This window comes from Balearica regulorum, chromosome 3 (genome assembly GCF_011004875.1).
Source record: "Balearica regulorum gibbericeps isolate bBalReg1 chromosome 3, bBalReg1.pri, whole genome shotgun sequence".
NCBI lineage: Eukaryota > Metazoa > Chordata > Aves > Gruiformes > Gruidae > Balearica > Balearica regulorum.
In genome coordinates, this window is record NC_046186.1 from 105,672,960 (window position 1) to 105,699,851 (window position 26,892).

Here is a 26,892-nt window from a genome sequence, read left to right on the forward strand (position 1 = left end):
TCTCTGCATGAGAGACAAAGCATGAAAAATGCAGCATAAATAATAGAAAACTTTCTCTTAGAAGAGAGAGACAGGTTGCATCTTCCTCTGGCTCACTGTTGAGTGCTGGCTAGAGAAGTGGAGGCAAGAGGAGGCTGTAAGCCACCTACTCATTGGTAATTCTGGCCCTTGGCAGGGTCCCCAGGGGCAGGATTTAGCAGCCCCAAGAGAGCTTTGAACAGAACTCATTTGTGACATCCCAGCAAGTCATTACATGGGCACAGACCAGCAGGCAGGACAACGCCAGCCTGCCCCTGCAGAGGAGACCAGGCAGCCTAGATGAACTCATGACGGAGCTTTTTTCTTCTCTCACTACTGATGGCATTAAAAGGACCAGAACAGAATCTGATGCAGAGACGCAAGCAATGTCATCCTGAAATTAGGTTATTTAATACTCCAAGTAGACGTGTATAAGAGGATCCTCCCTGGCAAAACCAGCTGCCCAGCCAGTCTTGCTTAGAAAATTCTTTAAAAGCTCATTTCTGTGCTTTGTCTCGTTGCCCTCTTTGCCTGCCAAAAGCAAAGCCTAACTTTCCCAGTTTGGCCGCTGTTTTGCATGTGATGTCATTTTTCAAATGCTCTGCAGTGTGCTACAGTATTTGGAATATTCAGGCTGGGTTCAGTGTTTACCACCACCACAACCTGTGGAGAACATTGTCTCAAAGCATCAGGTGTCCTCTCGGCACCACAGCGAAAAGGCAAAACATCATGCGGCAGAGCGGGAGCTGTGCCAGGAGCCCCATCCTGGTGCTACGTGCTGAGGTCCCTAATCACAGCTGGCAGGACATCAAGTCCCAAAATGAGGAAAATTACCCGTGGCATTGTTCATGCACACCAGCAGGATGTCCAGGATGGACAACTCAGCTTCCCCCTGCGTGGCCCTCAAGCAAAGCCCCACAGCTATGTGTGCTCCTGAATTGGAGAGCCATGGGCAAGGGCTCTACCTCTGTTCAGGACACAGCAGCACAGCAGGAACTCGATCCAAGGCTGGAACAACCACTTTGTGCCACCCCTATGATAACATGCTGGTTTGTTTTGAATAGCTGAATCAGGACAGAATCCCTCATGCCCACAAGGGACCTAGGTGCACAGACACTTCACCAGGGCAGGTGGTGCTACCTTCCTTCACACACGGTGTCACCTGGCTTTGTAAGACACCAGGGTTTTGCAGTCGTACTCTGTGTGCACACAGGCAACGCATTTATGATCTTTTTCTCCTACTCTCCCCACCAGCTGACTTCAGTCAGATTTGACAGAAACTCCGTGCCTTTGAGGGGATTGCATTCCTACATGCTTTGTGGAAAGAGATGGCAGTGCGGAGAAGCAAAACCCAAGAGCTACTCACTCAGAGAGAAAGGCTGCAGCCACACTCATGGCACAGCGGGCAATTAACGCAGGTTCCACGTTTACACCAGAATAAGCTTAAGGTCTTGAGATAGGCTAAACAATCAGAAAAATAACCTCAGCATGCTATTCTTTTGTTGAGAGCACCAGAAAGCAAGCACTGGTCTGCTTAGTGGGTAGTACATACTGACCTGTTAAAGAAGGCAGTGCACATGGAGTATGACGGTGAGTATCCAGTGAAGTCACTCCTAACTTCCCCCTGAGGTGGTGGCACTTCAAAGAAGTCTCCAACCATGCAGCACAAAGCTGAGCCAGGGAATAATTGTACTGAGGTAAGTGGTTGCAGTATTAGGGCTAAAACAGAAAGGCAGGATTTGGCCTACTGACTCCTCAAAAAGGCAAGATTAAGTCTCCATCAATTTACTATTCTGCCTTCAGTGCAACACTGCACTAATTGTAAGAGAAGTTGGTGTGGTCAGATACTTTGAAAAACATTTAGGTCTCATTTACTCAGCCAGGTGCCTTTCTGAAATGCTGCTAGTTTACTCACAGCCTTTGTCTGTCATTTAAAAGGCAATACTTCCTAATGCCCTTTAAAACAGGCAGCTAGGCAGCACCGTTGTTACTCTTTCTTCATATGCAAATTCAGCCTCTGCACAAGCCCTGAGATTTTCATATACGGGCAAAACTGTAGGCAGCTAGCTAATGCACAGGTCAGTGGCACTGAAAAGCTCACCAACACAACTTTTACCTGGATAAACTTTGGATAAGTCTATTTTTTTTTTCCCAGTATTGACTTGACGCATCCCAGCACAAAGATCAATGGGCGCTTGGCTTCTCAGCTGCTGAGCCGAGGGCTTTTTCTCCCATAGCAGACTTGGAATTTTGGAAAGGGACCCACCATCAGTGGCAGCTAGGAGGCCTGACCTGGGTGCTGTATGCAGTCAGAAGGAAGGCTGCGAGGCTCCGTGCACAGTGAGGAGTCAAAGTACAAGCCACAAGACATTTCCATCACTTGCCACGCCATGTACCCAGACAGAAAATAACCACAGGGCCCACCTGGGATTCAGGAGATAGCTGCCACGGATCTGCCACGTGACATCAGGGTGCTCGGCTCACCCCATCATCTCTGAAACGTAACATTTGCTCATCTGTGCCTGAAGAGCATCAGGCAGGGACCTTCTCTGACCACGTATTTGGCCAGCAGGAAGCCCAATGGCTAACACAGGTTTGGCATGCACCCCTCAGAGAAGCTGTATCCCAAACCAACACTTAAGAATAACAAGCACATCAGTATTAACCAAACGCCCGTCATTTCAATGTGGTTATCACTTTGAAAGCCACACAGCAAGCAAATTAAACAAGTTAATCCAGCCAGTATCAAACACTGCCAACACACATCAATGAAGATGACAGCAGGCTTTGCCCTTGGCTTGGCTTTTGCAAGACAGGCAACGTCCTCTTTATTTGTTCTTCTGCAATAACAGGTATCTAATGCTGGTGTTGAGTTGGAGGAGGAAAAACGCTATCCCTCCAATGTCAGGTAACCCATTGCTCTTTGTGCCTGTGGGGAAGAGGCAGCATCAGTGCAGCCTTGCTCTCCTCATGCTTATTCAGCCATACGCTATGTTAATACGGACCTTCGTATTGTGTGGCTAGCACAAGGAGGTATTTTATGTTTGCAGCCACATTGTTGGTACATCAACTGACATTTACCTCAGTTCTCTTTCTCTCTGTTATTGTGATTCATGCTCCATGCTAATCAAACAGCACATGACAAATGCATCATTATCAACAGCAGCTGGAGAGCTAGTAAATCTTGCAGCAGCTTGAACAGAGGAACCATGCAGTGCGATAGCATCCTCCAGGTGCTGAGGCAGGGTTGATGAAGAATGCTGAACCAAGGCAAGGCTGGGAGGCAAGGCATAAACACCACTTTGCCAAGTGCCCACGAAGTAGTCTCAGACCCTCAGCAGTGAAAGAGCGCTGCGTGCTATGTGCAGGGACAGTCGCAGGTAATACCAAACGCTCACCTAGCTGCCTGCGATGTGCAAACCTCTTAGGTGAGGGTAGCCTGGCGGAGGCTGTTTCCCCCCTCACCCAGCCTGCAGTCACGGAGACCATCTTTGCTTGCTGGGTATTTTACTTCACACCAGGATCCTGCTCCGCATCTACTACTCTTAGCTCAGAAGCACTACCAACATAACCTTCATTTCTGGCCTCAGCCTAACACCCTCCCATCCTCAGTTTTCCCCTCTGGCTTTAGGACACCGCAGTGCAATGAAGCAGCTTGCACTGATGTACACCATGGGAAGATAAAAGCAGATCTTCAGCTCCTAAAAGTGGAAAGTTCATCCTAGAACCAGGCAATAAAAGCTAGAGTGATACCAGATTTGCTAACTTAGTTTCAACAGCAACTAAGAGTTAAAACTCATATGCATACACTGTAAAGGTATTCTTTCCAGGGGGCAACTGCTCAACAGACTTTCCGAATCCTGTACAGTTATTGCTTTTTTCTATGCATCTTCTTTTTGTCTCTAAAAAAATATTATTGTCAAACAATACAGCAATGAGGAATGAATGATGATTTGTGATAATTTGGTGGAAGAATTCTTTAAGAATAACAAGTAGTTGATGCATTTTTACAGCAAAAGCCTGCATTTTTTCTTCACTGTTGTCATGGGTTTATTTATACAGAGCAATTCATGTAGAAAACTTCCCCCCAGCACTGGGCAATCCAGGGCACAGCCATGCTGAAAGTCATAACTGCAAAGTAAGCCTGTACAAAAAAAGAAAAAAAAAGACTAAAAAAGGTTTGACCAAAAGACCTTCAGGGATTTTACATCCTTAAAGGCCTCTGGGAACAGAGGGTGCTCCTGAAGCTCAGGTGGTTGCACAGTATGTGGTGGTGACCCAGCGTGTGAAGGGTGTCTCAGGCAAAGGAGATTAAAGCTTGGAAAAGCAGAAAGATTTTTGACTCCTTGTTTAACTAGAAGCTAGAGGTTTTGTTTTTGTTGCTGGCAAACATACAGTATAAAGGCACTCTCGTTAGATTTAGAGAACTGTTTCATTAGTTAGGCAAATGTGAGAGGCACGAGCTCTTCATTTCAGTCTGCCTTAAACCTCTGCTGGCTCATGAACATTTTGACACTCAGACTGTTTGCAGAAGCCTCTTTCTAATGTTTTTTCCTCTGTATGAATATTACATGGGGCATTTCCATGTTTTAGAAGCATGAGATTCAAATGCCAGCCTGGTTTCCCAGGACAGATGAGAGCGCAAACCCACCACATGCTCTCTTGCACCTGAACCTGATGAAGGTGACCGAGTAGTCACAACCTGCTCCTGACTATGGCAATTGACCCCAGCAAAGGCTCTTTCACCAGGCTATATCCCAGCTCTAGAGGAGACCTTCCAAATCCATCAGCTAAACAAGCATAAGAGACCCACAGAAAGGGAGAAGGAGCCATCAGGATCAGCAGGACACACTGCTGCTTCGCTCTCAGCCCTGCTGAAACACCCCCCTGACAGCTCTCCATGTCCCACCAGCCCCTGAAGGTGCTGGGGGCAGGCACAGTGTTTACCCAGCTGCCGCCCTACCCTGCTGTGGGCTTGGATGCCCACACCCAAGCTGGTGTGCTGGGGCCATGCAAGGTGGGGCAGGGCCTTGAGCCACACCAAATTTGCATTTTTAGCCAGCTTCTGTTCTTAGAGGCATTAGTTTTTCACACCCTTGTTTCACCAGATCTAATCAACTATGCCTGACCCGCATTTCCTGCAGCTGGACAAGGTCTGCCAGCTCCAGCCCCTGCACCACAGCTGAGGCTGGGCTCCTCACCTCTCAGCAGTGGCATGTATCACCCGCATCTTGACCATCACTCATCTCCACCTTCTCCCTGACCGCTCACAGCAAACTCCCAGCACAGGTGTCCCAACCTTGCCTGCTCCCCTGCACTTATTCTCTACATGCCCACACCCTCACACCCCAAGTGTCCCCAGACACCCATGTCTATAGGGTCACACGGAGGCGATGGGGCTGATGGCTCTGCTGTGTGATCAGTACACACTGAGTCACTGTGGCTCCAAGCAAGCAGCTGGAGCCCTGCTGAAGCTATGTAAGTACGGGATGGTCCATGGCTGAGCTATCCTGGCCCTCTAGCTGTAAAATCAGCTATCATGAGTCATCTGATTATCTAGTACCAGGGAACAAGCTGGACTAGAGATGACCCCACCCCCAAGGACACAGAGATCAATGTTTTGAGACACTCTGCATCTGCACCAAGCATGACTATCTGAAGCCAGCCACTGTTTTCACAGAAAACAAACCATAATGCTGCTGGTAATCTTGCAGCATCTTTCCACCATTCCCCTGCATCCACCCAAAAGGACGAGCACGAAGTCCTGCAGTTCACCCTGCAACTCAACTCCAGGGCAGCAGAGACCACCGAGACGCCTCCCTGGGACAGAGGCGGAGGGGGGCAGCACGGACACGGCAGAGGTGGCAGGACCCTTTCAGAGAGCTGAGCGAATGCCAGAGCAGGGAGCTGATTATGACCACCTTGGGCACGCAGGCAGCAAGCTGATGCTGCAGGACGTGCTTTAGGGGAGGGAGACAACAACAGCATGCAGAACGCTTAGCACCTTTGAACAGGAGGTCAGTCATCATGCTATAGGCAACACAGTATTAATTTGTCCAGCACAAATGACATTTTTATCATTACCCTGTGACTCAGCACTTTGCATTTTTAATTTACTGCCATTACAAATGAGACAAGGGCCAACGCAAAAGGGAGGGAGACAGATGTGAGTCCCTCAATAGGGACGATGGAGAAGTATGCCGAAGAGCTGGTACCGCTGGCACAGCACGAGAGCCCTGTGACAGCTGGAAGAGGAATGAGTACGAGTGATGTGTAGCCAAGCAGTGTAAATTCATCATGCGTGCGAGGGAAATCTCTCTGCATCTGCCAGCACAAAGTGCGTCAGAGCTTAGACACAGAGCCGAATCTTACACCCGCTGAAGTCAGTGGTAAGCTGCCTGTGGACCAGGACTTGTTCCTTAATGCTTTCTGCAGGTAAGAGCCAGGATCCTCACACAATTTGTTTGCGCTCTCACATCATGAGAAACCAAAGCTCGCTTCTTTGGAAAATAAGATATATTGAGTCTCAGCAAGATATTAAAGCAGCTAGCTGACGAGCACTACACTCACGAGGTCGGGCATTTTACATCACTGAAATAGCATGTCCCCTGTTACGCAAGGGAAAGCACCGGTAGCTGGGTCTTATGCCTGGGGTCAGCTGCCCCGCAGCTGTGCGGGTGGCATGCCCCGAGGCCAGCTGCTGGGTGAAGCGGGCAGCACGCTCGGTCACTCCACGCAAAGGAAGAATTGGGTCATACCTGTCACTGCACCGTACAAAAGGTTTAGCGCAAGTCTTTACCATCAGACCACATTGTTTCAGGTAATTGCCACTTCTAGTGTGGGCCAGGAGCAATAAGCTACAGTGGGATAAGGGTCGGTTTTATTCCAATAAACCTGCCCTCACCTCGTGCTTTTGCAGGTCAGGCATCCCGCCAGCCCAGGCTTCTCTCTAACCTGTCAAACAGTGACAGCATTCTCAAAATGAGATCAGCTACAGGCATAATTAAAAGAAACTGACAAACATTTTAATATCTATTGCTCTTGAATCAGTAATGGGGTTGCTGAAAAGATCCCTTGGTCTTAAGCTTCAAAATGTGAACCCGTCAGAGAGCGCGCGTTACGGCTCTGGCCAGTATTCAGACTCCAGTTATAAACTAAAATTAGTGCAGTTTAATGTTAGACTGTAGCTTAACTGAGCCAGTGAGCAGGAATGTTTTGTGCTCCAGTAGGATGCAAAGAAAGGCAGTCTGAGTAATTACTACTTTCTTTCTGTTTATAGAGAGAAGGGCCAAATTCTGACCCTTTCTATGCTGATTTAGGCCCAACTTCATTGCTGCTGGTGGAAGCTGTCCCAGGGAAATCAACAGGTACGATAAAAGTGCCAAAGGGCCTAGAGGGGGGAATATCAGCTAAACACATCTGGTAAGGTACCTTCAGAGGGTCCTGGCTGAACCACGTGTCAGTATGACTATAATTGGGTTCACCCCAGTTAAGCAAATCCTCCCCCAGTGAAAGGTGGCTATGGGAGGCTGCAGTTCCTGGGCTCCCCAGATCCCTGGAGACCCACCATGGCGGCAGGTTGTGGGTAGAGGAGCAGCAGCTCCTGGCATCATGGTTCCTGTGCCCTGCGGTGATGTCCAGCAGAAGAAACACCATTGCTGTTTCCTCCATGACAGCACCCAATTTGCAGAATAAATCACCACAAGGTATGATGAAGACAAATTAAAGCATGAGGACTGTACCTCTGCACAGCCAAAGATCAGCAATATACAGCCGAGCCTATTAATAACTTGATTTCAGGGCAAGATAGGTTTCTCAAGACCAGCCACAATGAGGATCTATTAAATCAATCACAATCAAAACCTAGTCTGCCTTCAAGTGACTTCCAATTAGGATGCAGTAACATTATTAAAGGACTCAGACAGGCAAATTAAAGAGCTACGCTGAGGAGGAATTGTTTCCCAGAGGGCTAATTTTCATCATCCTCAGAAATAAAAGCCTCCAGAAGTTCAGATTTCTCATTTAAAAAAAAAAAAAAAAAAAACCAAAAACAAAAAACCCCAACACCAAAAACCAAACAGAAACCACATTATCAAATTAAAAGACTTGCTAACGTTATGTCACTATTGAGTTTTTCCTTTTCGGAGACTTTTTTTTTTTTCCTACCCAACTGTCACCAAACCAAAAGGATAAAATCATGAAGCAGCTCCTTCTTCATGTTTGAATACCCACACTTGATCTGAAGGCTTGATAAAGAAAAGGACATGATGACAGGAAAATATTAATTGCAGCTTTGTCAAACGGTTTGTATTTTTAGCAGGGGAACAAAGACAGGAAGCCTACTTGATCATTCAAACAATCAGGAGCCAGCCTGAAACAGAGTGATGAGCTCGGATTAAGGGGGCAGATTAGAAAGTGGAATTTTGCAAATCAATTTTAAAAATATGAGAGCAAAAGGGAACATAATCCATTTATCTGTTTACTGATCTGAGAAGCAACCACCTCAGTAACTCCTGGAAGTCTCTGCCATACATTTAAAATGAACCAAAGGCAAAAGGAGAAGTTGCCCATACCTGGGAGGGGAACTATTTAATTTTGAATGTGTGTATATATTTATTCCTACATTAAAGTACTACAAGTTATTAATAATTGTATTTTAAGACATTATTTCTATATAAATTTATGTGTATTTATATATATCTCTCTCTGAAATTAAGATTAGCTGCTCATCAACAGCAATATTTGCCCAGCCTGAATGTTTAACTAAGAGCCTGAAAAAGCAATGTTCTTAAATCATAACAGAGACCTCATCAGCTATGAGAGGCAGACAGTAGAAAATTCATCTCCAAGAAACTACAGGAAGAAATATCCATCATCTTCCATGCTGGAGGTCAGGCAAAGCCCTAGCATAAGTCAGGCATGTCACAGGTTTTCTCATTTTCCTCTGACCAACACTAGCTTGTACAAATCATCTCTGAACCAAGATTGATACGCTTTATATTCATGCAAAATAAGGCATTTTTCAATTTGGTGGAAGAGCCAGAAAAAACCCCAAACCTGAAGGAAAGACTCCAACTTACATCACTCCTGACCTACAATATCATCCTCTCCTCACCCCTCACACTCACTCGGCTGCAAGTTCAGCGCTTGCTTTCATTCTTTTCCATCCCCATCAGCCCTTTTTTTTTCCTTTTTTCTTTTTTTTTTTTTACATTTGTAATTGTAATTAGTTCAACTTCTGAACAAAGGCCATTGAGAAACAAAAGAGTTTTGCTTAAAAGTCTGAAATAACATGCTTGAACTTTCCCAAGAGAAACTTCACTCAAACAGCTGGCCACATTTGACTAGCAAAGTCACCTGTCTGACCTGAAATTGCTTTCCACTCCTCCCAGTTTGTTTGGGTTGGTTTTTTTTTTTCCACCTTGGGTTTTTTGAGTTTTGTTTGTTTGTTTTTTCTTCATAAATAACTGGTCACACAAAAATGACACCCAGCCATATTTCCATCCCAGTCCCTGGGATGCCAGCAACAGCCAGCTCAGGGCAAGCGTACGGTCACTATACACGTATTTCTATACCGGGGAAACCCCATCGTTGGGAACCTCATCCCGGTTCACACACCCACTGCTGAAACCCATCAGATACAAGATGTGTTGGAGTCAGTGCCCGTTCCTGACTATTTAATTTTCATTTGAACTGTGCTGGAAGTGGAGCTGGCAAACTGGGCGTGTTTTGAGCAGAAACGATGGCAGGCACAGAGCCCATCGCTCTTGCAGCTAAACACCTTTGTACATGGCCACGAGAGCCACTGCCTTCTACTCCAGGCTCACCTGGCCTCAACCAGCCTGTTATATCTACGGGCAAAACACATCAAGTGCCTGAAACTAGGAGGAGGAGAAGCATTTCTTCCTACAGAATCTATGAACTGCATCTGAAAAGAGGACATGGATGACTCCACCTGGCATCTTTAACACCTTCCCCATCTCCTTTTTATTCTAGCTTTTAAAACATTAGCTCTGTTGAAATGGCAGGACTGGGTGGTAATCACCGGGAAGTGACAGAAAATATTAAAGCAGAAAGAGCAAGAAAACAGAATACAAGAAGTCTGGGTCTACTTTCCAACCACAGCCTTGGCTGCTGTGTGACTGTGGAGAAAGCTGGCTCCCTCTCCTCCATATCTCCCCAGTGGGATGGAAATTATCCTCCACCTCTTAGGGGTCTTCCTCCCCAACACAAATGGTTGGACTGAAATATTTTTCCATAGCAAAGAAATTTCATATTAAAAAATGAATTTTTCCAATTGGATCTGGCAATTAACCAAACCTGTGCCTTGCTCCTCTGTGGAGACACAAAGCAAGCATATGCAAGGCTGGTTTTTGCAGGTTTGGGGATTTTTTTAATGCTTTGGTTTTTTAAAAGCATCTTAGTGCACCTTAGTGCAGGAGCCCAGGCACAAGGTCACACCTCGCTGTGCTGCTTCTGCAGTTCTGTGTAATCCCAATTCTAAATGTTAAACCAGAACGGAAACCGGCCTGCAAGTTCTCACACTGGGCTGCAGGAAACACCTACACTAGTGTCATACAACATCATTGTCAGAAGAACGAGCAACAATTGTAACAGCTGCTAATTTCATGCCTCACTTTCTAATTTCACAGGCCAAACGTGGCATGGGTGCAGTATAGCTGTACTTCCCCTGCATGGCAGCAGCTGGCTTATTCCACGGCCACCCCAGCCAGTGGCTAAGGTGGGGGCTGAGTTATCTCAGCAGAGCATTTGGCTCCATAGCACACAACTGAAAAAAAATATCGTGGACTAAGTTACCGCTGGTTTATCTCCACTGACAGCAAAAAGCAACGAACAAATTTGGCAACACAGAAAAGATGAAGGAGATACGAATGCTGAGGCAGACAGCATAGAATTATGTACTTTGCCTGACAGCTCTTACATGTATGGCTTTAAAAAAGATGCCAAGTTCTTTCCCTAGAAGTACATATCTTTAACACAAAATATGCCTTAAAGCATAAAATGGTATCTGCAGGCATTTTGTGTGTAGAAATATTTTGGAGCATCATCATATATAAGATTACCATACTTTCTATGAATAGCAAGTCTGGCAATTACTTTTATGCCTTGCTCCAGGCACCAGGTGTGGTTTCTGTTGGAAGTGTGATGTCATATGCGCACATCACAGCTCCATCTGGTAAGCTGTGCTACAAAACGAGGCCAACAGGTTGGTTGCTTCTCCTTCACATGTAGTCTGTAGGTGGCTCCTAGCAGCTGCCAGCTATGACAGCTGTTTTTTCCTGTAGCATTTTGCTTGGAAGAGAAGGGAAGGTGTTTATCCTGCAGTGCCTGGCACCCTGAAGCTGTGATCCTCAAACACAAGGAACAACACTGCATGCATATGACTCATAGTCAACCAGGGTAAGCCAGAATACTGTTTGAAGATAAGAGAATCCCTATGTGAAGGGAGGATTTGGTTTCAACTCCCAAGCCCTAACATATTTGTCCACCTCATCACCAGGAATTTGCTTGAGAAGCCCTCACTGAAAAGATCTGTGGAGATGATGAGTGGTAGGGAAAAGGGGCAGCAGAAGGGGCTAGTGCATACATTGACCCACTGCTAGGGCATCATACTTTTGGAATAGAGATACCCTTACCCAAATCACTGCCACCTTGTCCAGCTTACCAAGACAGACTTGAGAGCTGGTCTTCCCAGGGAGATGCACCAGCCAACAAGGATTTATCCTCTATTTGGCACCTTCCTCAGGAAAACAATTAGGACAGCCACACACACGGCCTTGTCACACGTAACTCTGCAGCTCCTAGCTCTGCCCTGGTGCCCTCACCACCAAATTCTTCTTGTCAACATTTGGAGAGAAGCAGGAAGGTGCAAAGCAGCCAAAGCTGGGGCAGGGCAGAGAAGACAGCATTTAGAAGGATACGTCAGCAGAAGAGGCTGTGAACAGACTGGGTTAAAATTGCAACAGCGGCCAGGAAAACAAAGCAGTTGTGGTTGCAGTTGTGCGGCACACGCACAGTCAAGAGTCAGGCGCATCCCTTTTCATCTCAAGTCTGTTGCACACGCTACTCTGCTCAGTGGCACCGAGCGTTTCCTACAGATCTGTTTGCTTGTCTGAAGATGGATACAAGGTGAAAGTTTGAGGAGCACCAAAGTCTCCAAGACTGTGAGCTACAGCCATGACTTGAAGGGGGCATGCAAACACCACAGACACACAAGGATCTGGCTTTCACCTGGTGAGCAAAGTGCGCAGTGAGAAAGAACATGATTTTGTGTGGGCTTCCAACTGATGTTAGTGATTGCTGCACTTGAGTGGCTCAGATACAGAGAGAGATCCTCTTTCCAAAAAGCTCCTGGGGAAACGGAGCAATAACCAGCTAAAAGATGTACTCAGTCCCTCGCAGAGAATACCAGGAGCACACCAAAGAATAATTGTCAGAAACTCACAGCGTGGTCACAGCTCAGGTCCTTTTCCAGGAGACTGGGTGATGGCTCACGTGGGCTCTCTTGGCTCCTTACAGTGTCCTGTGCATGACAGGAAACCCATAAGTTTTCTTCCTTTGCCCTTCCCACTCTCCCCCTGCACCCCACTGCGGAGGAGTGAGCGAGCGAGCAAGCGGCTGTGTGGTGCTGAGCTGCCGGCCATGGTTAAACCACAGCAACCTGTGGCCAAAATGGTCACCTACCGAGCGTGAGTGTGCTCACCCTTCCTCCTGCATCGGGGCGCGGGCGGCCCCTGTATCACACCGGGATGCTCCAAAGCCTCAGCAGTCCGGCTGCTGCTGGAGCCGCTTCCAAAGCTTTTTGGGTGAGCCGAGGCATTTAGAGCGCCCAGCGTGGAAGTTAATCTCTACCATTGCCATCAGTGAGGGGGGTCTGAGGAAACTGCCCGACAGTCAGCGTGCCGGGAGGATGGCTGCAGGGGACAGCAAGCTGCGGGTGACGGTGGCTGCATAGGGACCTTTAGCCCTTCCTGGCCACCGTGCCCTGCCTACGTCTTGCCCTCGCTCTGCCCTCATGGCGCTGCTCCTAGGAGATACCCAAAACTCACCAGGACCATGTCCTGGGCAACGTGCTCTAGGCCAGCCTGCTTCAGCAGGTGTCGGGCCAGAGGACCTCCACAGGTCCCTTCCAACCTCCACCCTCCTGCCTGACTCGGTGCTTTGCTTTCGCTCCTAAAGCGCCTCAGCTCAGCCCTGGCGCCCGCTGGAAAGGATGCTGGGACAAGGGACGATCCCAAGCTCCTCCCCGAGGACTCATCACAAAACAACAGCTCCCCACTCCACAACAGCCTATGGCAGACACAGTCAGGAGGGAGAAGAGATCATTTTATTGTGGATGTCAGCTCGGGGGGGCCAGGAGTCACAGCAGTTCAGCCGGTGAAAATGAATCGGCACCTGCAACGACAGAGTCCGAGAGCTCCGATAAATCCACAAAGGCAGCAAGAGGCAGGACTTTGGTCCCCTCTCTTTGGGGAACACCACTTTTCACGAGGAATCGTTCACGGCCCAGAAGAGAGAGCTATTGCTGGCATTGACTTCGGGCTGGCTCTGGCGCCCTCTCCCCACGGCTAATGCCCTCAGAGACCCGTGCGTGTGCAGAGACGCGCAGTGCCCCTGTGCCAGGCAGCAGGGCTCCATCGGGAGCCCCTGGGGAGCTGCCAAGGAGTTATTGCCAAACCCCGCGCAGCACCGGCCCTCGCCGGCCCTTGCCAGCCGGTTGGACTGCCTTGGAGCAGCGCTGAGAGTTGTGAAAGATGGGCAGCCGAGCCTGGTACACACCTGGGCTTCCTGACCTGCTGCGCCTTCCTGCATCTTTTCTGCCTTCCATGCCCCAAAACGTTTCCTCTCTTCTTCCTCCTCTTCTTTGCTGCCTGGCCTTTGCTCTCCTCTCCCCAGGCCTCTTTTCTCTTCTCGTTTCTGCTCTTGTTCTCCTTGTCCCGGGGAGAGCCTGCAAACCTTTCCATCCCACCGCAGTATTAGTTAGGGAGAGGTGCCATCCACTGCCGTCCGTTCTGATTTTAACCAAAGTGAGCTCATTTTACCTTCTGTCCCCTGGAAGGCTCGCCCGTGCTTCTGGGCACCCCAGGGAGTCTGCCGCGCTCTCGGGGGGAGTTGGAGGCAAAGCTGGACGTGCCTACAACAGAGATGTGCGAGTTGGCAGGTGGCAAGAAGACGACCTGGAGCCGTAAGCGACTGTTTGCCAAATCACCGCCTTGGCTCTGCAGAGGAGATCCCTTTGGCTTGTATGCATCAGCCACGTTTCACACAGCCCCCCCCAAAATAGTCTTGACAAAGCTCTGACGAAGTAGGGCCTGAGCAAAACCCTTCTGAAGTTGACAGCTACTCCCCTCTGCCTTTCTGCAGGTATTTGGTGGGCATCTTGTTGGATGAAGCACGTGCCCAGTGCGTTTGAGAAACAAGCGTGCCAGCTTTCCTTACTACGTATCATCCCGGGGCGCGGAGGAAGAACCCAAACACGCCCCGGCTCTGCTGCCAGCAAGAGGCACCGCAGCTGCTTGACCTCCTCAGAAACTCCCCTCCTCCACCAGACACGCCGTCACAGTGCCTGGGGAGCTGACGTACCTCTGCCATTTCAGACTCCAGCGCCGTGTCTCCCCCAGCTCCTCGGAGGACACCGAGCAGAGAGCGGGGTGCACGCGGCAAGGCTGCTGCCTGATGCTCGGTGTCCGCTGTGACTGCAGGGACACTTTGCTCCTCCAAACGCAGCTCTAGAAAGCAAAAGCACGTGCAGCAAAGCGCCTTCTTGGAAGTAAGCGGCAGCTAAAGCAAAGCCCACCTGAAGCCCTACACCGCGTACGGTTTCAGCCCTCCAATGCCCTGTCCGCAGGCTTCAGCTCATCTTGCAGAGCAAACCCTTCATGCCCCGAGCGGCAGTGGCCAAACAGAGGCCAGGGGACAGGCCGGGCTGAGAGGACCACGCCCGATGCCCAGCCCCGCCAGGAACGGTGCTGAGGTTTCTGGCATCCCAAGCGCCAGCCTGTGAGAACCCTCAGTCCCTCCTCTTACCTCTGGATCTCTCCGTGGGGGCTGGCGACTCCTCGGCTGGCGGGCTGGAAAGCTCCCTTGCCTCCTCCCCAAAGAGTTCCCTGCAGTTCTCCAACACGAACTGCACCAGCCCCTTCACCTGCACACATCACAGCCCCGGTGTCAACCCAGCTGCCTGAAAACGGACCAAGCAGGCTCTCCCACTCCTGAGCCTTGCCTCTGCACAGCAGGCTGTGCCTGTGGGGCTGCTCTTGCAGGCAGCCACCCCACCGGCCCTTACTCAAGGCAGGAGGCAGCCAGGGACCTCTGAGCAGCCAAGCCCCGATGGGCCGGGAAGGCCGCAGCCAGCTGCTCCATGGAGCGTACCTTCTCAGTCACCGCCAGCATGGCCTCCAGCGGGAGCAGGTCCTCGTTGGGCGGGCTCAGCAGGCTTGGCCCGATGCAGATGGCCAGGTTGCTGGAGGTCATCCTGCTGGTGCCTGCGTTGCGGCCGATGTGCTGGAGCAGGGACAGCAGCCGCTTGAGCAGGAGATTGGCCGCAGGCAACTTCTCGGCCACCCTGAGGGCACAGGAACACGAGGGTCATAAAGCAGATGCTGCCCGCAGCCGTCCCCCAGACTTGCCCAAGGCAGGTGGGAGCCAGCAGCTGTGTTGCGCAGCTCTCCAGGGCTCTCAGCCAGCGCTCAGGGCTCCTGCTCAACAGGCAGGCTGCTGCCCACGCTTACGCTTTCAGCTCTGAGATCTTCTCCTCCTTGCTGCTCTGCTGCATCGCTGCCATCCAGTCCTCGTAGAGGTTGTTCACGAGGAGCTTGGAGGGGATGCTTCGGAGGAAGTCCTGCAATGCCAAGGGCTGCAGGTGAGCCTTTGGACACTCCAGGCCAGCCAGCAGCTCCTCCAGCTGCAGGTCAGAAGCCCTCACCTTCAAGACGACGGCCAGCAGCAGCGCGGGCTGGCTTCCCATGTCGACGTCGGCACCGCGGTCCAGGGCCTCCCGCAGCTCCCGGCAGGCTGCCCCGCTCTGAGCTCTGCGGAAGATGCCCTCCGTCGAAGGCCCTTCCTGCTGCAGGACAGCCAGCAGCTCCTGCAGGAGAGGCAGGAGGACAGTGGCTTGGCTGTGGAGTTGCCTTCCAACGGCGCTGGCCAGGGCCAGAGCTCTGGCCCAGACCTGGCTCCTTGCTGGGGCTGAAGAGCCCAATCCCCTGTCCCTGGAGCTCCTGGGGACACCCACCACCTCTCTGGAGCAGCCGGCAGGAGGGCTGGGGACCCCCTGTCCAGGCTGCCTTACCTGGATGGGCCGGGGCAGCGTGCCGTCCTCCCCGCAGAGGGCTGCCAGGGGCTGGCCAAAGAGCGCCCTGCTGCAGCCGCAGCCTGCCTGGGCAGCGGCCGGGGTCCGCTGCAGAGCAAAGGGCCAGGGCAGCCATGTCCTCCTCCTCCTGCTGCTGCTGCTGCTCCGTCCTGCTGCAAAGGAAAAGAGAGCCAGAGCCCGTCAATGGAGACCGCCCAGCCAGCGCTTCCCGCAGCCTGCCCTGCCCTGCCTGCAGCGCGGTGCTGAGCGGTGCGGCAGGACGGGCAGGGAGCCAGCGGCTGGAACCACGGCCTCGGCTCAGCAGCTCCGGTTCGGAGGCTCCTGCGAGCCGGCGGGACGACGGGACAGCCTGGCCCAGCCCTCGCCCTGCCCTGCTCCAAGCTGTGGACAGCAGCAGCAGAGGCTGTGTGTCCCCGCAGAACCACGTCCAGCGGCCGCTGCCCAGCGGGTGTCCTTCCTCCTCCGGCTGACGTCCTCCCTTGGGGTGCCCGACCTGCATGGCGACACTCAAGGGACAAGCGAGCGCAGCTCAGCCGCTTGCAGGAGGAGCTTGCCTTTCTTTCCAAAACTCACCTGGTGAGACCATCCCTTCGTTGTTAAACGGGACCGTCGTTGGCCTTTGCTTGGGGTCAGCCTGCAAGAACCAGGCTGCGCTTAGAGAGCGGCCCCGCAGCAGAAAGGGCCACCGGCCAGCTGCCCCCCGGCACAGGCAGCCTGAGCGCGGCAGAGCTGGGACCCTCTGCCTGCACGGGCTCTCTGCCCCGCACGACAGGTTTCCTCCCAGCGCCGCCGGCCAGGATGTGCCGGCGTTCCTGGGGGCTCGCCAGCCCTCTCCGCTGCCCGAGCGGCACCCTCCCTGCCGCACAAGCTCCCCCCACTCGCCGCATATCCCTGGCACAGCCGGGGCAGGGGAAAGGCAGCCCTTCTCACCTCTGCCTGGCCCTCCAGCAGCCTCTCCAGGCTCCTGGCGCTGAACGTCCTCCACTGGGCAAGAGAGGAGGAGTGGAAGAAGGTGAGCAGCGATGCCTCTGCTGTTGGGCTGGAGGACCAGTGCTCGGGAACAAGCCCAGACCAGAGAGACACTCACAGGGTGGCGGCGGCTCAGCTCCTTCTGCAGGAGTTTGAACGATGGGACACGGCTCACGCGGGCTCTCTTGGCTCCTTCGGGTGTCCTGTGCACCGGCAAGGGACAGGCAGAGAGCTGGGTGAGCCCCAAGCCGCCGCTTCTCTCTTGGCAGGCAGCTCTGCCTGAGAGCTGCCCGCAGGTGCCCGCGGGGGCACCTCTCCCCAGTTGGGGAGCCGTGTTCCCCTGCCCGGCTGCGCCTGGAGCATCCCCCCCACCAGCTCACCCCAGCAGTGTGCGCAGCCACAGCTCCTTCAGCGCCCAGGAGCTGCCGAAAGAGAGGAGAAGCACCGTCAGGCCCCGCTGCCCCCCCCAGCCCGTGGGCAGATGTGGGCGCCTGCACAGCCCTGCCCCGTGGGGAAGGACATAGGGGCAGGAGGAAGCCCCGCGGGGCAGGACAGAGGCGCTGCCCAAGCCCTGGCTTCCTCTCTCCTGCCCCAGCAGCTGCTTTTGCCCTTGCCTTGCCTTCCGGGGACGCAACGGGGATGCTGACTGTGGAAATGCCCCCATCCCTCCCTGCCGGCGTGCTGCCTGCTCCCTGCCCAGGCTCCGCACGGAGAGCAGAGGCCGTTCACACCACGGCGTGGGCATGGTTGGGAGCCTCTCCTGCCCGGCCAGGGGACGTGGCACCAGGACTCACCCGAAACTGGCAACGCAGGAGCCGGTGGGCCAGATGAAGATGAGGGAGGTGCTGTCCTCATTGCTGCCTTCCTTCTCCTCCTGCCCTTCTTCCTCCCACACCACCTTGTTCCCGCCGCTCAGCACCCACATCTGGTCCAGGGCCAGGCGGAGCTGTGGGCGCACGCTGGTGCCACGTCTGCAGAGAGGAGAGGCGCACAGCGAGCTGGAGGTGGCCTCCCTGGGGTGCCCCCGCGCAGAGCCCTGTCCCCCACCTGCCCTTGGGCCGGACACTGGTGCATCCAGCAGCAAGGTCCCGGGGCCTGGGGCTGGTGCCCAGCTGTCCCTGCCCCGCTCCCAGGGCCAGGGATGGGGGAAAGGCAGCGGGGCTCCGAGGGTCTTACTGCAACTTGGCCACCACCAGTTCCTCCTGGAGGAGGAGAAGGCGCCTCTCGCTCCTCCTGCGGCCCCGGCTCAGCCGCACATCTGCGCTCAGCACCGCCTTGGCCTCGCTGAGCGCCTCCCTGCCCAGGGCAGAGCAGAGAGCAGCGGGCATGAGCACGGCGGCTGCTGCAGGGGCCGGCCATGCCCGCGTGTCCCCGAGCCGTGGGGGGAGCCCACCTGGAGCCGCAGCAGCAATTGGCCTGGCCCATCCTGCCCGCAACTGGAGGGCCCTCGCCGGGCACCAAGGACACAGCACAGGTGGTGAGGGCGAGGATGGGAAGCGGGGTGCCGGTGCCGGTAGTGGGTCAGAGCTGCTCGGCCAGAGCCTGCCTCCTCCCGGCGCTGCTGCGTGCCAGCACAGCTCCGTCCTGCTGTCTCTGCGGGCTGTTGGCTCCAACTGACCAACGTTCCGAGCCCAACGGAAAGTGGGAGGGGCACTGGGGGGGCACTGGGCTGAGGGTTCTCTCCAGGATGGCCATGGCTGCCTCGCACTGGGGAGCCCAGAGCAGGACACAGCCCAGGGGAAGGACCACCTGCCTCCACCTGCTGGCAATGCCGATGCCCCCTGCCTCGGGGTTCGCCGCGGGTTCCTGGCCTCCAACCCGGCTTGGTGCCACTGCTCACCAGCCTCCGGCCCTGGCCCCTCAGCCGCTTTTCCAGCCATGGCACTGCTCAGCAGCCCACGGGCTCTCTGCTTTCTTCCAGCCCTCGGGCACATCTCCCTTCTGGAGCGGCCTCGCTAGCCCGTCGGCCAGCTCCCACAGCCCTCAAGGGTGCACCCCAGCAGGGCCCACCAGGGACTGGGGCATCCCCACTTTGCTTCAGCGTTGCCCGATCTCACCCTCTGCCCCCTGATCCTACCGCAGCCTCTTGCACTCAGGGTACCTCTTCTTCGCTCCAGCCTTTCCACCAGCTCTCCAGGGCCTGGGCTTTCTGGAGGCTGGTCTTGCCAGGACCGTCCTGCCCCAGGACGACTGGCAGAACCCAGACCAGCCCAAAGGGCTGCCGTGGCCTAGGGAAGGCCGGGAGGGTCTGAAAACGGAGCAACATACGTCCCCAAATGGGACCCTATGATGAGCTTGATCGTGCTGTGATTACCCTTCTCCACAGGAGCTTGTACGGGCCTATGTTTTGCATCGTTGCTGAAACGGCCTTGAGACCCCAGGGATGCGCTAGTTACTGCTGAGCAGAGCTTGCACAGCGCCAAGGGCTTTTCTGCTCCTCAGGCTGCCCCGCCAGCGAGCAGGCTGGGGGTGCAGCGGACGCTGGCAGGGGACACAGCGGGGACATCTGATCCCAGCTGACCAAAGGGATATCCCACCTTGCCATACGACGCTGTGCTCAGCAGTAAAGCTGGGGGCGGGGATGGAGGTTGGCGGGGGCTGCCCTTGCTCAGGGACAGGCTGGACATCTCTCCCTTGGGGGTCAGCAATCACTTTCTTTTGCATCACTTGTTTCTCTGGGGCTTGATTTTCCTCTCTCCTTCTTTGTTGCTGGTTTTCATTACAATTTACCTGAACCCACAAGTTTTCTTCCTTTGCCCTTCCCATTCTCCCCCTCCACCCCACTGCGGAGGAGCGAGCGAGCAAGCGGCTGTGTGGTGCTGAGCTGCCGGCCGGGGTTAAACCACAGCAACCTGTGGCCAAAATCGTTACCTGCCGAGGGTGAGCATGCTCACCCTTCCTCCTGCATCGGGGCACGGGCGGCCCCTGTATCACACCGGGATGCTCCAAAGCCTCAGCAGTCCGGCTGCTGCCGGAGCCACTTCCAAAGCTTTTTGGGTGAGCCGAGGCATTTAGAGCGCCCAGCGTGGAAGTTTATCTCTACACCATTAGCCATCAGTGAGAGTGTCTCCTAAGGAGTAACACACAGTCACCCTTCTTTGCCTCAAAATATGCCTTTAATACTATGTAAACACACATTTTATAGCAATGAGATAAACCCAGAACTGTCTATTTGATTTGCCTCTGCCACCAAAACCCTGCAAGACTCAGAAATCAAAGAGCAGCCCTTTCCTTTCTCTGGCTGATAGGTCTCCAAGGAAGTTTGCCCTGCAGCAGGCTGCCCATGTGTCAGGCGCCATCATCCCCTCACTGCCTGCACACACTATTGGGTGGGGAGGGAATAATTGAGAAAAACAGCCTCAGAGCACAGACGTTGTGCTCAGGCCATCAGTATTAATGTCCTGTAAGAAGGAGAAGAATGGGGGTGGAGAGGTGGTGTACCAGCAGAGGCACTGCATCTGGGGATACATTTCTTCCAGCTGCTAGTAAAGCTATGAAGAGGACAGCGAGTGCAGTTTTGCGGCAGCCCTGAAATGCTCTGCAGTTTGCCCAGCCTGGGGACAGGGGATATCTGCGTGACTAGATTTGATTAGGTGCTCTTGGCACCGGCCTTGGCTGCTGGTCTGAGCTCCCCTGTCATAAGCAGCAGTAAATGAAACAGGAATTATGTAATGCAAGTGTCGAGTGATGGAATAGCAACTGGAATGGAAAAAACTGCCCCTCAAACCAATAATTTGCAGACATGCTGTATCATTTACTATCATTTCACTGTAACCGTTCTCCAGGAGGAGAAATGATGTCGTGAAGCAGGGGGTTATATCTGTAGTGTACAGTTAAAGGCTCCTGCAAGGAGTTGACTGCTGGCTACGAGATGCTTTCACAGCCAAACCCCATGAAATAAGAGGCTCCCGTTCCAGTTCAAAGTCACCACTGGATGCAAATGATTGAATTTCTTCTAAGTCGCTGTGGAATTTTTCAGCCTGAGAGCAGAAAAATCAAGTCCTTTTTGGCTCTCTTTTCATCAGTAATAAATATCTACTTGAATTCACGTCAAGTCTCACAAAGCAGCAGGCAGCCGCAGTGCCTGTTGCTAGTGCACAACTTCCCTGTTTCTCCCCTCTCCACACACCTCTTAGTTCAGTTTTCCGCACCCCTTGACTTTCTCTCCAAATTTCTGGAGGGATCAGGGAAGGCAAATGCACTTCCCCAAGGATCCTCCCCACACACTGCCTCAGCCAAGAAATCGCCTGGGTAAACATTAAACTGAGGTTTGGTATCTGCATTGCAGAAGACAGACACCTTGGCAAAGGAGGTCAAGCAATATCCAAGGACAAATTTCTGCTTCAAGGGAGGCAAACTCAGAGCAGGACCAAGGGGAGAGTAAGCAGAGGTAAAAAACCCACAAAGGCACTGAAAGCAGAAATAAAGATGCTAACAGTGGCATGAAAATTGAGAATTAGGATAACTTGAAAGAAGCCTGAACCACAAACACAGGCAAATGTGTCCATACTGCAGAGGGATGCCGCCACTGGGGCTGGCTGCTGCCTCCCCAAAGTTTTCCACAAGTGTTAGGGAACTTGTGGAAAAATTAGACTAACCAACTGGCACATGTGCAGAGGGCAGAACTGCAAGTGCTCAACGCAAGCCTCTCGCTTAACAACCGCAATGACTTTTTGCTCACCTGAACAGAAGCATCCTACCACACTTTCAACTTTTTGCTAAGTGACATGCCACTTCCTAACTTGCTCTTTGAGGTATTTTCAAGAGTCTTCTGGTGGGCGTTGTAGGGGTTTTTTGCCCCGTAATGTCCTGCCCGACTCACCCCACGCCAGAGGGACCCATACAGGGAACTGACTCAGTACATGACTCTGACTCATCCCCGAAGCACCACTCAACAGGTGGTTCAAGACAAAAATCATAATGCACATCCTGACAGAGACATTTCTAACATCCTTGCTGCACAGAGCACTCCAGAGCTGCGCTCTAGCTGTGACAACTATGAGTTTGAATCTCAAATGCTATAGCCACTGACACAGCTGCTTCAGTAAGACTGGAGCTTTTGTCACTGCCGAGCCACTCGACACCTGGGGCACCCATTTTATCGAAAGCACAGGGTATGAATGAGTGTAACCACAATCGGAGAGCTTTCAGAATAGAGACAAAGGCTGTGACTTAGGAGACAAAACTTGTAGGGAAGAGAAAAATCAGGTACAGCAATGAGACTGAAGAGGTTTCCTCCCAGGTTTATTCTACGATCTCAAGTACAGTTGATAACTATGGCCTTGCTGCAAAAAAACTTCAATCCCTGCTCAAATAAGTGGAGTAATAGAAAACACTTACTCATTCAATGTTTATCATTGGCACTTAGTACAGTTAATGCAATTAATAGTTCTATTTTTACTAGTTAAGTTTTACTAGATGTGCATGTTCCTCAGAAATACAGCTAAGTGGGGAGAGGAAGAGAGAGTAATTATTACCTGGTCTGCAGAGTCACACACATTCATTTATTGTTTCCACTGTGGTTTGGGTTTGCTCCCTAGCACACACTGTGCGAAGCAGCATGATAAAAATGACTTACCAGCAAGCGAGACCTTTTTTGCTCTTTTATGAATGATCTCTCTCCTTCCTCTTAACCTCTTCGCCCAGCAGGGAGCCCAGGTTGCTAAATACACCGCCTGCTGTGGTTTGTCACTGGCTGCTGTCAGCCTTTTTTAATGACGTGTTTTTCCACCCAGCAGAGCTACCATCCTCTTGTAATTTCTAGTACTGCATTAACATCTCATTACACAGCACACACCGAGGCACTAACTGAAACACAAAGGACAGACAGCCCCAGCATTAACTTGGTAGTGGAGGACAGATCCATCACCCAGTCCCTTCTCTTCATCACAGAATGGCAGGGACCTCTGGAGATCATCTAGTCCAGCCCCTCTGCTAAAGCAGGATCACCTAGAGCAGGTTGCGCAGGATTGCTTATGGTTGGTTTTAAGCTGTGATGAACTTTCTGGTTGTGATTTAACGTCAGGCTGAGCTTACAGCTGTTCTTCACTGTACCAAGAAGGACAATCTTGAGGCTGGGGATATCTGGGCTGTGAAGAAGCGGTGGACCGCTGACAGGCACCTATGTTGATTGCTTATAGTGCTGATGCCAGGCCCCAGTGGAGAAGGGCTCCTCAGCCGGTAGATGGGAAGGAGGTCCAGGGGGGACAACAACACTGTACAGCACAGGAAAGGTCATTTTTGGGAAAGGCTCTGTAAACTTGGTTTATTTGCTTCAGTATTTTGCAATCTAATTTGATTCTTCTTCACAGAGGCCTAACTCCCCCTGTGCTGAGCCATGCCAGGGGGCAGCATGGCTATTTCTAACTGTGGTCTCCATTAGCACCATCATTTATTTCACCACCTGTCACCATCTGGAATTGGGATTACATGAGGCTTATGGCAGGCAGTTTCATTGCTGATGAAGCCCACACTGAACCAGGGAACTTCAACAAAAAGAGAATATTTTATCTGAAGCCAGAGCTTGATGCACACAGCCCCTTTCTCTGGGGCTACTCCTCACCTACACACCCCGCCTTTTCTGAGTCCTGTGTGAAGGGCAGCCAGCCTTCCAAAAGGCCACAAGACATTCACCGTTCAAATCCACCTACGGGCTTTGTATGACCTTGATCAACTCTGCCGCTGCCATAACCAGGGGATGTAACTAAAAGGGCATCGCCCAAGCTTACTACTCAAAGAAGAGCAGCCTACAGAGATTGAATCATCACAAGTGGCACTGAAGTAATTTGAATTCTACACCACAAACCCTGTGTTCTCTAAATAAGCTTTCCTGCCAAACCACTCTTAAAGAGCCAGGGCCACCAGACCTTAATTGCCTTCTTGTTTATGCTTTTTCCAGACTGTGCAGTGTGACAGATTTTTAATGTACTTCGAGTTGTTCTTTATCATCTCTTTTCTGATTAAATGAGGGGAAAAAAGAAGTTAGAATTCAAGTAAACCCATTCTGGGAGCAAAACATATCAGTACTTTGACCATATTTCATTTTAGTTTTGTGAAAATGCAACAAAGTCCAGCAAAAAAAACTTTTCAGCACTACAGAGTTAGAAGTAATTCATGCCAAGACAAATTTCCTTCTTATCAGGCTCTTTCCACAGTAATAGTTTTATTGGGGGTGGGGGGCAGAAGCCTTAAGAAAAATGTGTAGAATTTGCCAGCAATTAAAATGACAACTGGAAATGAAGCAGTTCAAAAATTTGATTTCTCCATTCTCAGTACACAGATACACCCACTCAGCCAACAGTCTAATAATTTTCTCAGATAAAGCCATTAAAACAGAAATCCTAATCTCCAGTTAAATGTAGGTCTTACAAAACCCCAAAATGAAAGTTTTACCGGAGACAAGTTGATCTTTTTAAATTGTAGAGAGCATTTAATTTAAAAGCAACACACACAACCCCCCCGCCAAAACTGGAAACACTTTAAAAATGTTGAAGTGTTTTCAATTTTCCAATTTATCTTTTGGGAAGAGAAGCAAGAACTACATGATGAATTGACCTGAATGTTTGGGCTGTCCTGGTCTGCAACGTCTTCCTCCCCTCCTCCAGACACAAGGAATTTAAGATGCAAAACACTCTCAAAAATCTGCGTTGTTCTAATTGGAAATTTGACCATAAGGCCACAAGCCTGTAATTCATAACAACAGATTTTTGGCTGAATCTATTGAACTCCCTAAAGCTTCGTTTGATGTCAGTACAAATAGTATTATCCTGCTGAAACAAAGGGCAGTTGGATTTAAAAAACACAGCAGCATTTTCTCCTGTTGAAGACATCCCACTCTATGGCCCATAAACATCCTGCTAGCATGAACCAGATTTTGGGACAAGAGCGGCCACCCCACACAAATGGCAGAATGGAGGCGACACGTTATTATGGAATAACTGCCTGTAATAATCCAGCTGTGCTATCAGCTTGTGGCATTTACCTCAACCCTACAACAAATTCTCAGACTTCACTGACAGACATGCCGATTTTGATCTCTAAAGACAGATTAGGCTAAAATTCATCCTGTGGCTAGGCAGGTACTCATGATTTGAAAACAAGATAAAACGTCCATAATTTCCACAGCAGCTCATCCCAGTGGCCGACTGCTTTCTTATCTCTTTGTGTCCAATGGGGACTATAAGTTTGCTGAATTTGGCTTTCAGGTACTGACGCCTGTTCTACCTTTTCCTCACTGCCTTCTCCCGAGTTACCATTCATCACTGTCTTTGGACTTCCCCTCCACCTCTGATCCTCTCACCAGGGCTGAGCTCCTGGATTTCACCACAAGAAGGCACCCTCTCAAACCCAACTCTGGGTTTGTGGCCCTTGTCTGAATTTTTGCAAGTTTTTTTTGTGCTTTTTTGTTAAACCGCACACACATCCATCAACACATTGCACACTTGTGATGCCTCCTACTCATCTCAGCTCTCCTGTCCTCCTATTTTCATGCACAGGGATGATACTAACAGCTTTCCCACTCCCCGTTGAAGGGTTTGGTCCCAGAAATCTACCCATAGACAATTGCCAGTAGATGCCTGCAGGGATGGAGGGTTACAAGCACCATTGCATTCACTTAAAAAAAAAAAAAACAACAAAAAACCAAAACCAAAAACCCAATAAAATCTAACATGAAGTGCTCCCCCCTGCCAAGAGCAAGATCCCTTCATCATTAAGGCTTCCTTGGATCACTCCTCAGTAGGGACTAATGGGATCCATGACCTGACAAGGCCTTCAAAGCACCCGAAAATATATTCCAGTTAACTTAAAGCAGATTTCTCCACAGAGCTTTCCTCCTTGTCACACACACTTCACAGGGGCAAACATGAGCAGATCCAGCTCCTCACTACAGAGGCCAACGTATTTCTGCTGGGACTTAAGCAGAGCACGAGATCTCAAATGACCCTCAGGTATCACCTCCCACTGGCACTTAATAGCACCTCAATATCATTTTTATTATTTCCCATATTTTCAACTCCTGTCTGTTTTCATTGAGTTGGTCTTGAACCCATTTCATGTTTCCTACAGTCAGTCTTCAACTCATTAAATAATTATAACCAAGTGAGATGCTCACAGAAATACTAAACCCTTGCAGCTTCCAAGGATAAAGCTATATTGGGGGAGGGAAGGGGGAAACAATACTTAAGTCTTCATTGAACCAAAGGCAGAGCGAGCTCAACCCTTCTCAGACACCAGAAAAATCCACCAGTGTTAGGACACACATTCTCAGTCAAGGAAACACTCCATTTGGTATCCACACCCAGTTAGACACCAGAGAACAATGCCACAAGGCCCAAACACCAGATTTAATCAACTCCTCTGATAGCCTGCAGGATTTTTTAAAAATTATCATTATTATTAAAATGAGGGTTGGATCATGGAGGAACCACAAACTTGGGACCCTCAGAGCAGCCTCCACTGCCATCAGAGCCTCTCCAGCTCTCACAGGTGCAGTAAAACCCTCTGGTTAGTAAAGACAGCTTTTTAAAATTATTATTAGCATCTCTCTCTAACAAACTTTAAAACCAAGCGGT

General features: G+C 51.2%; 2 protein-coding genes across 2 annotated transcripts in view; both read right to left on the bottom strand.

Moving 5' to 3' along the window:
- DUSP10 (dual specificity phosphatase 10) overlaps positions 1-1,674 on the bottom strand; it is a 76,291-nt gene extending 74,617 nt beyond the window's left edge. The window contains exons 1-2 of the mRNA XM_075749321.1: positions 1,575-1,674; positions 1,385-1,479 (exon numbers count right to left, since the gene is read on the bottom strand). The gene's annotated coding sequence lies outside the window, so the exon portion shown is untranslated. The remainder of the gene's footprint in view (positions 1-1,384; positions 1,480-1,574) is intronic.
- Positions 1,675-2,494: 820 nt separating this feature from the next.
- Positions 2,495-16,850, bottom strand: LOC142601214 (uncharacterized). The gene is made up of 12 exons (XM_075750004.1): positions 16,637-16,850; positions 16,331-16,503; positions 15,965-16,126; positions 15,771-15,880; positions 15,412-15,604; positions 15,067-15,184; positions 14,623-14,768; positions 14,082-14,173; positions 13,819-13,995; positions 13,089-13,434; positions 12,485-12,562; positions 2,495-2,512 (listed from the first exon to the last, which is right to left on the bottom strand). The coding sequence occupies exons 1-10, from the start codon at positions 16,848-16,850 to the stop codon at positions 13,410-13,412; spliced, it is 1,410 nt and encodes a 469-aa protein (XP_075606119.1). The 3' UTR covers positions 2,495-2,512; positions 12,485-12,562; positions 13,089-13,409.
- Positions 16,851-26,892: the final 10,042 nt, after the last annotated feature.

Coding starts and splice junctions, on each gene's coding strand:
- LOC142601214 (XM_075750004.1), bottom strand. CDS start 16,850: ATGCAGGTCGGGCACCCCAAGGGAGGACGTCAGCCGGAGGAGGAAGGA. Junction 14,174..14,622: donor TGGAGTCTGAAATGGCAGAG/GTACGTCAGCTC, acceptor TCTCTGTTGTAG/GCACGTCCAGCTTTGCCTCC. Junction 13,435..13,818: donor CAGCAGGTCAGGAAGCCCAG/GTGTGTACCAGG, acceptor CTGTCGTTGCAG/GTGCCGATTCATTTTCACCG.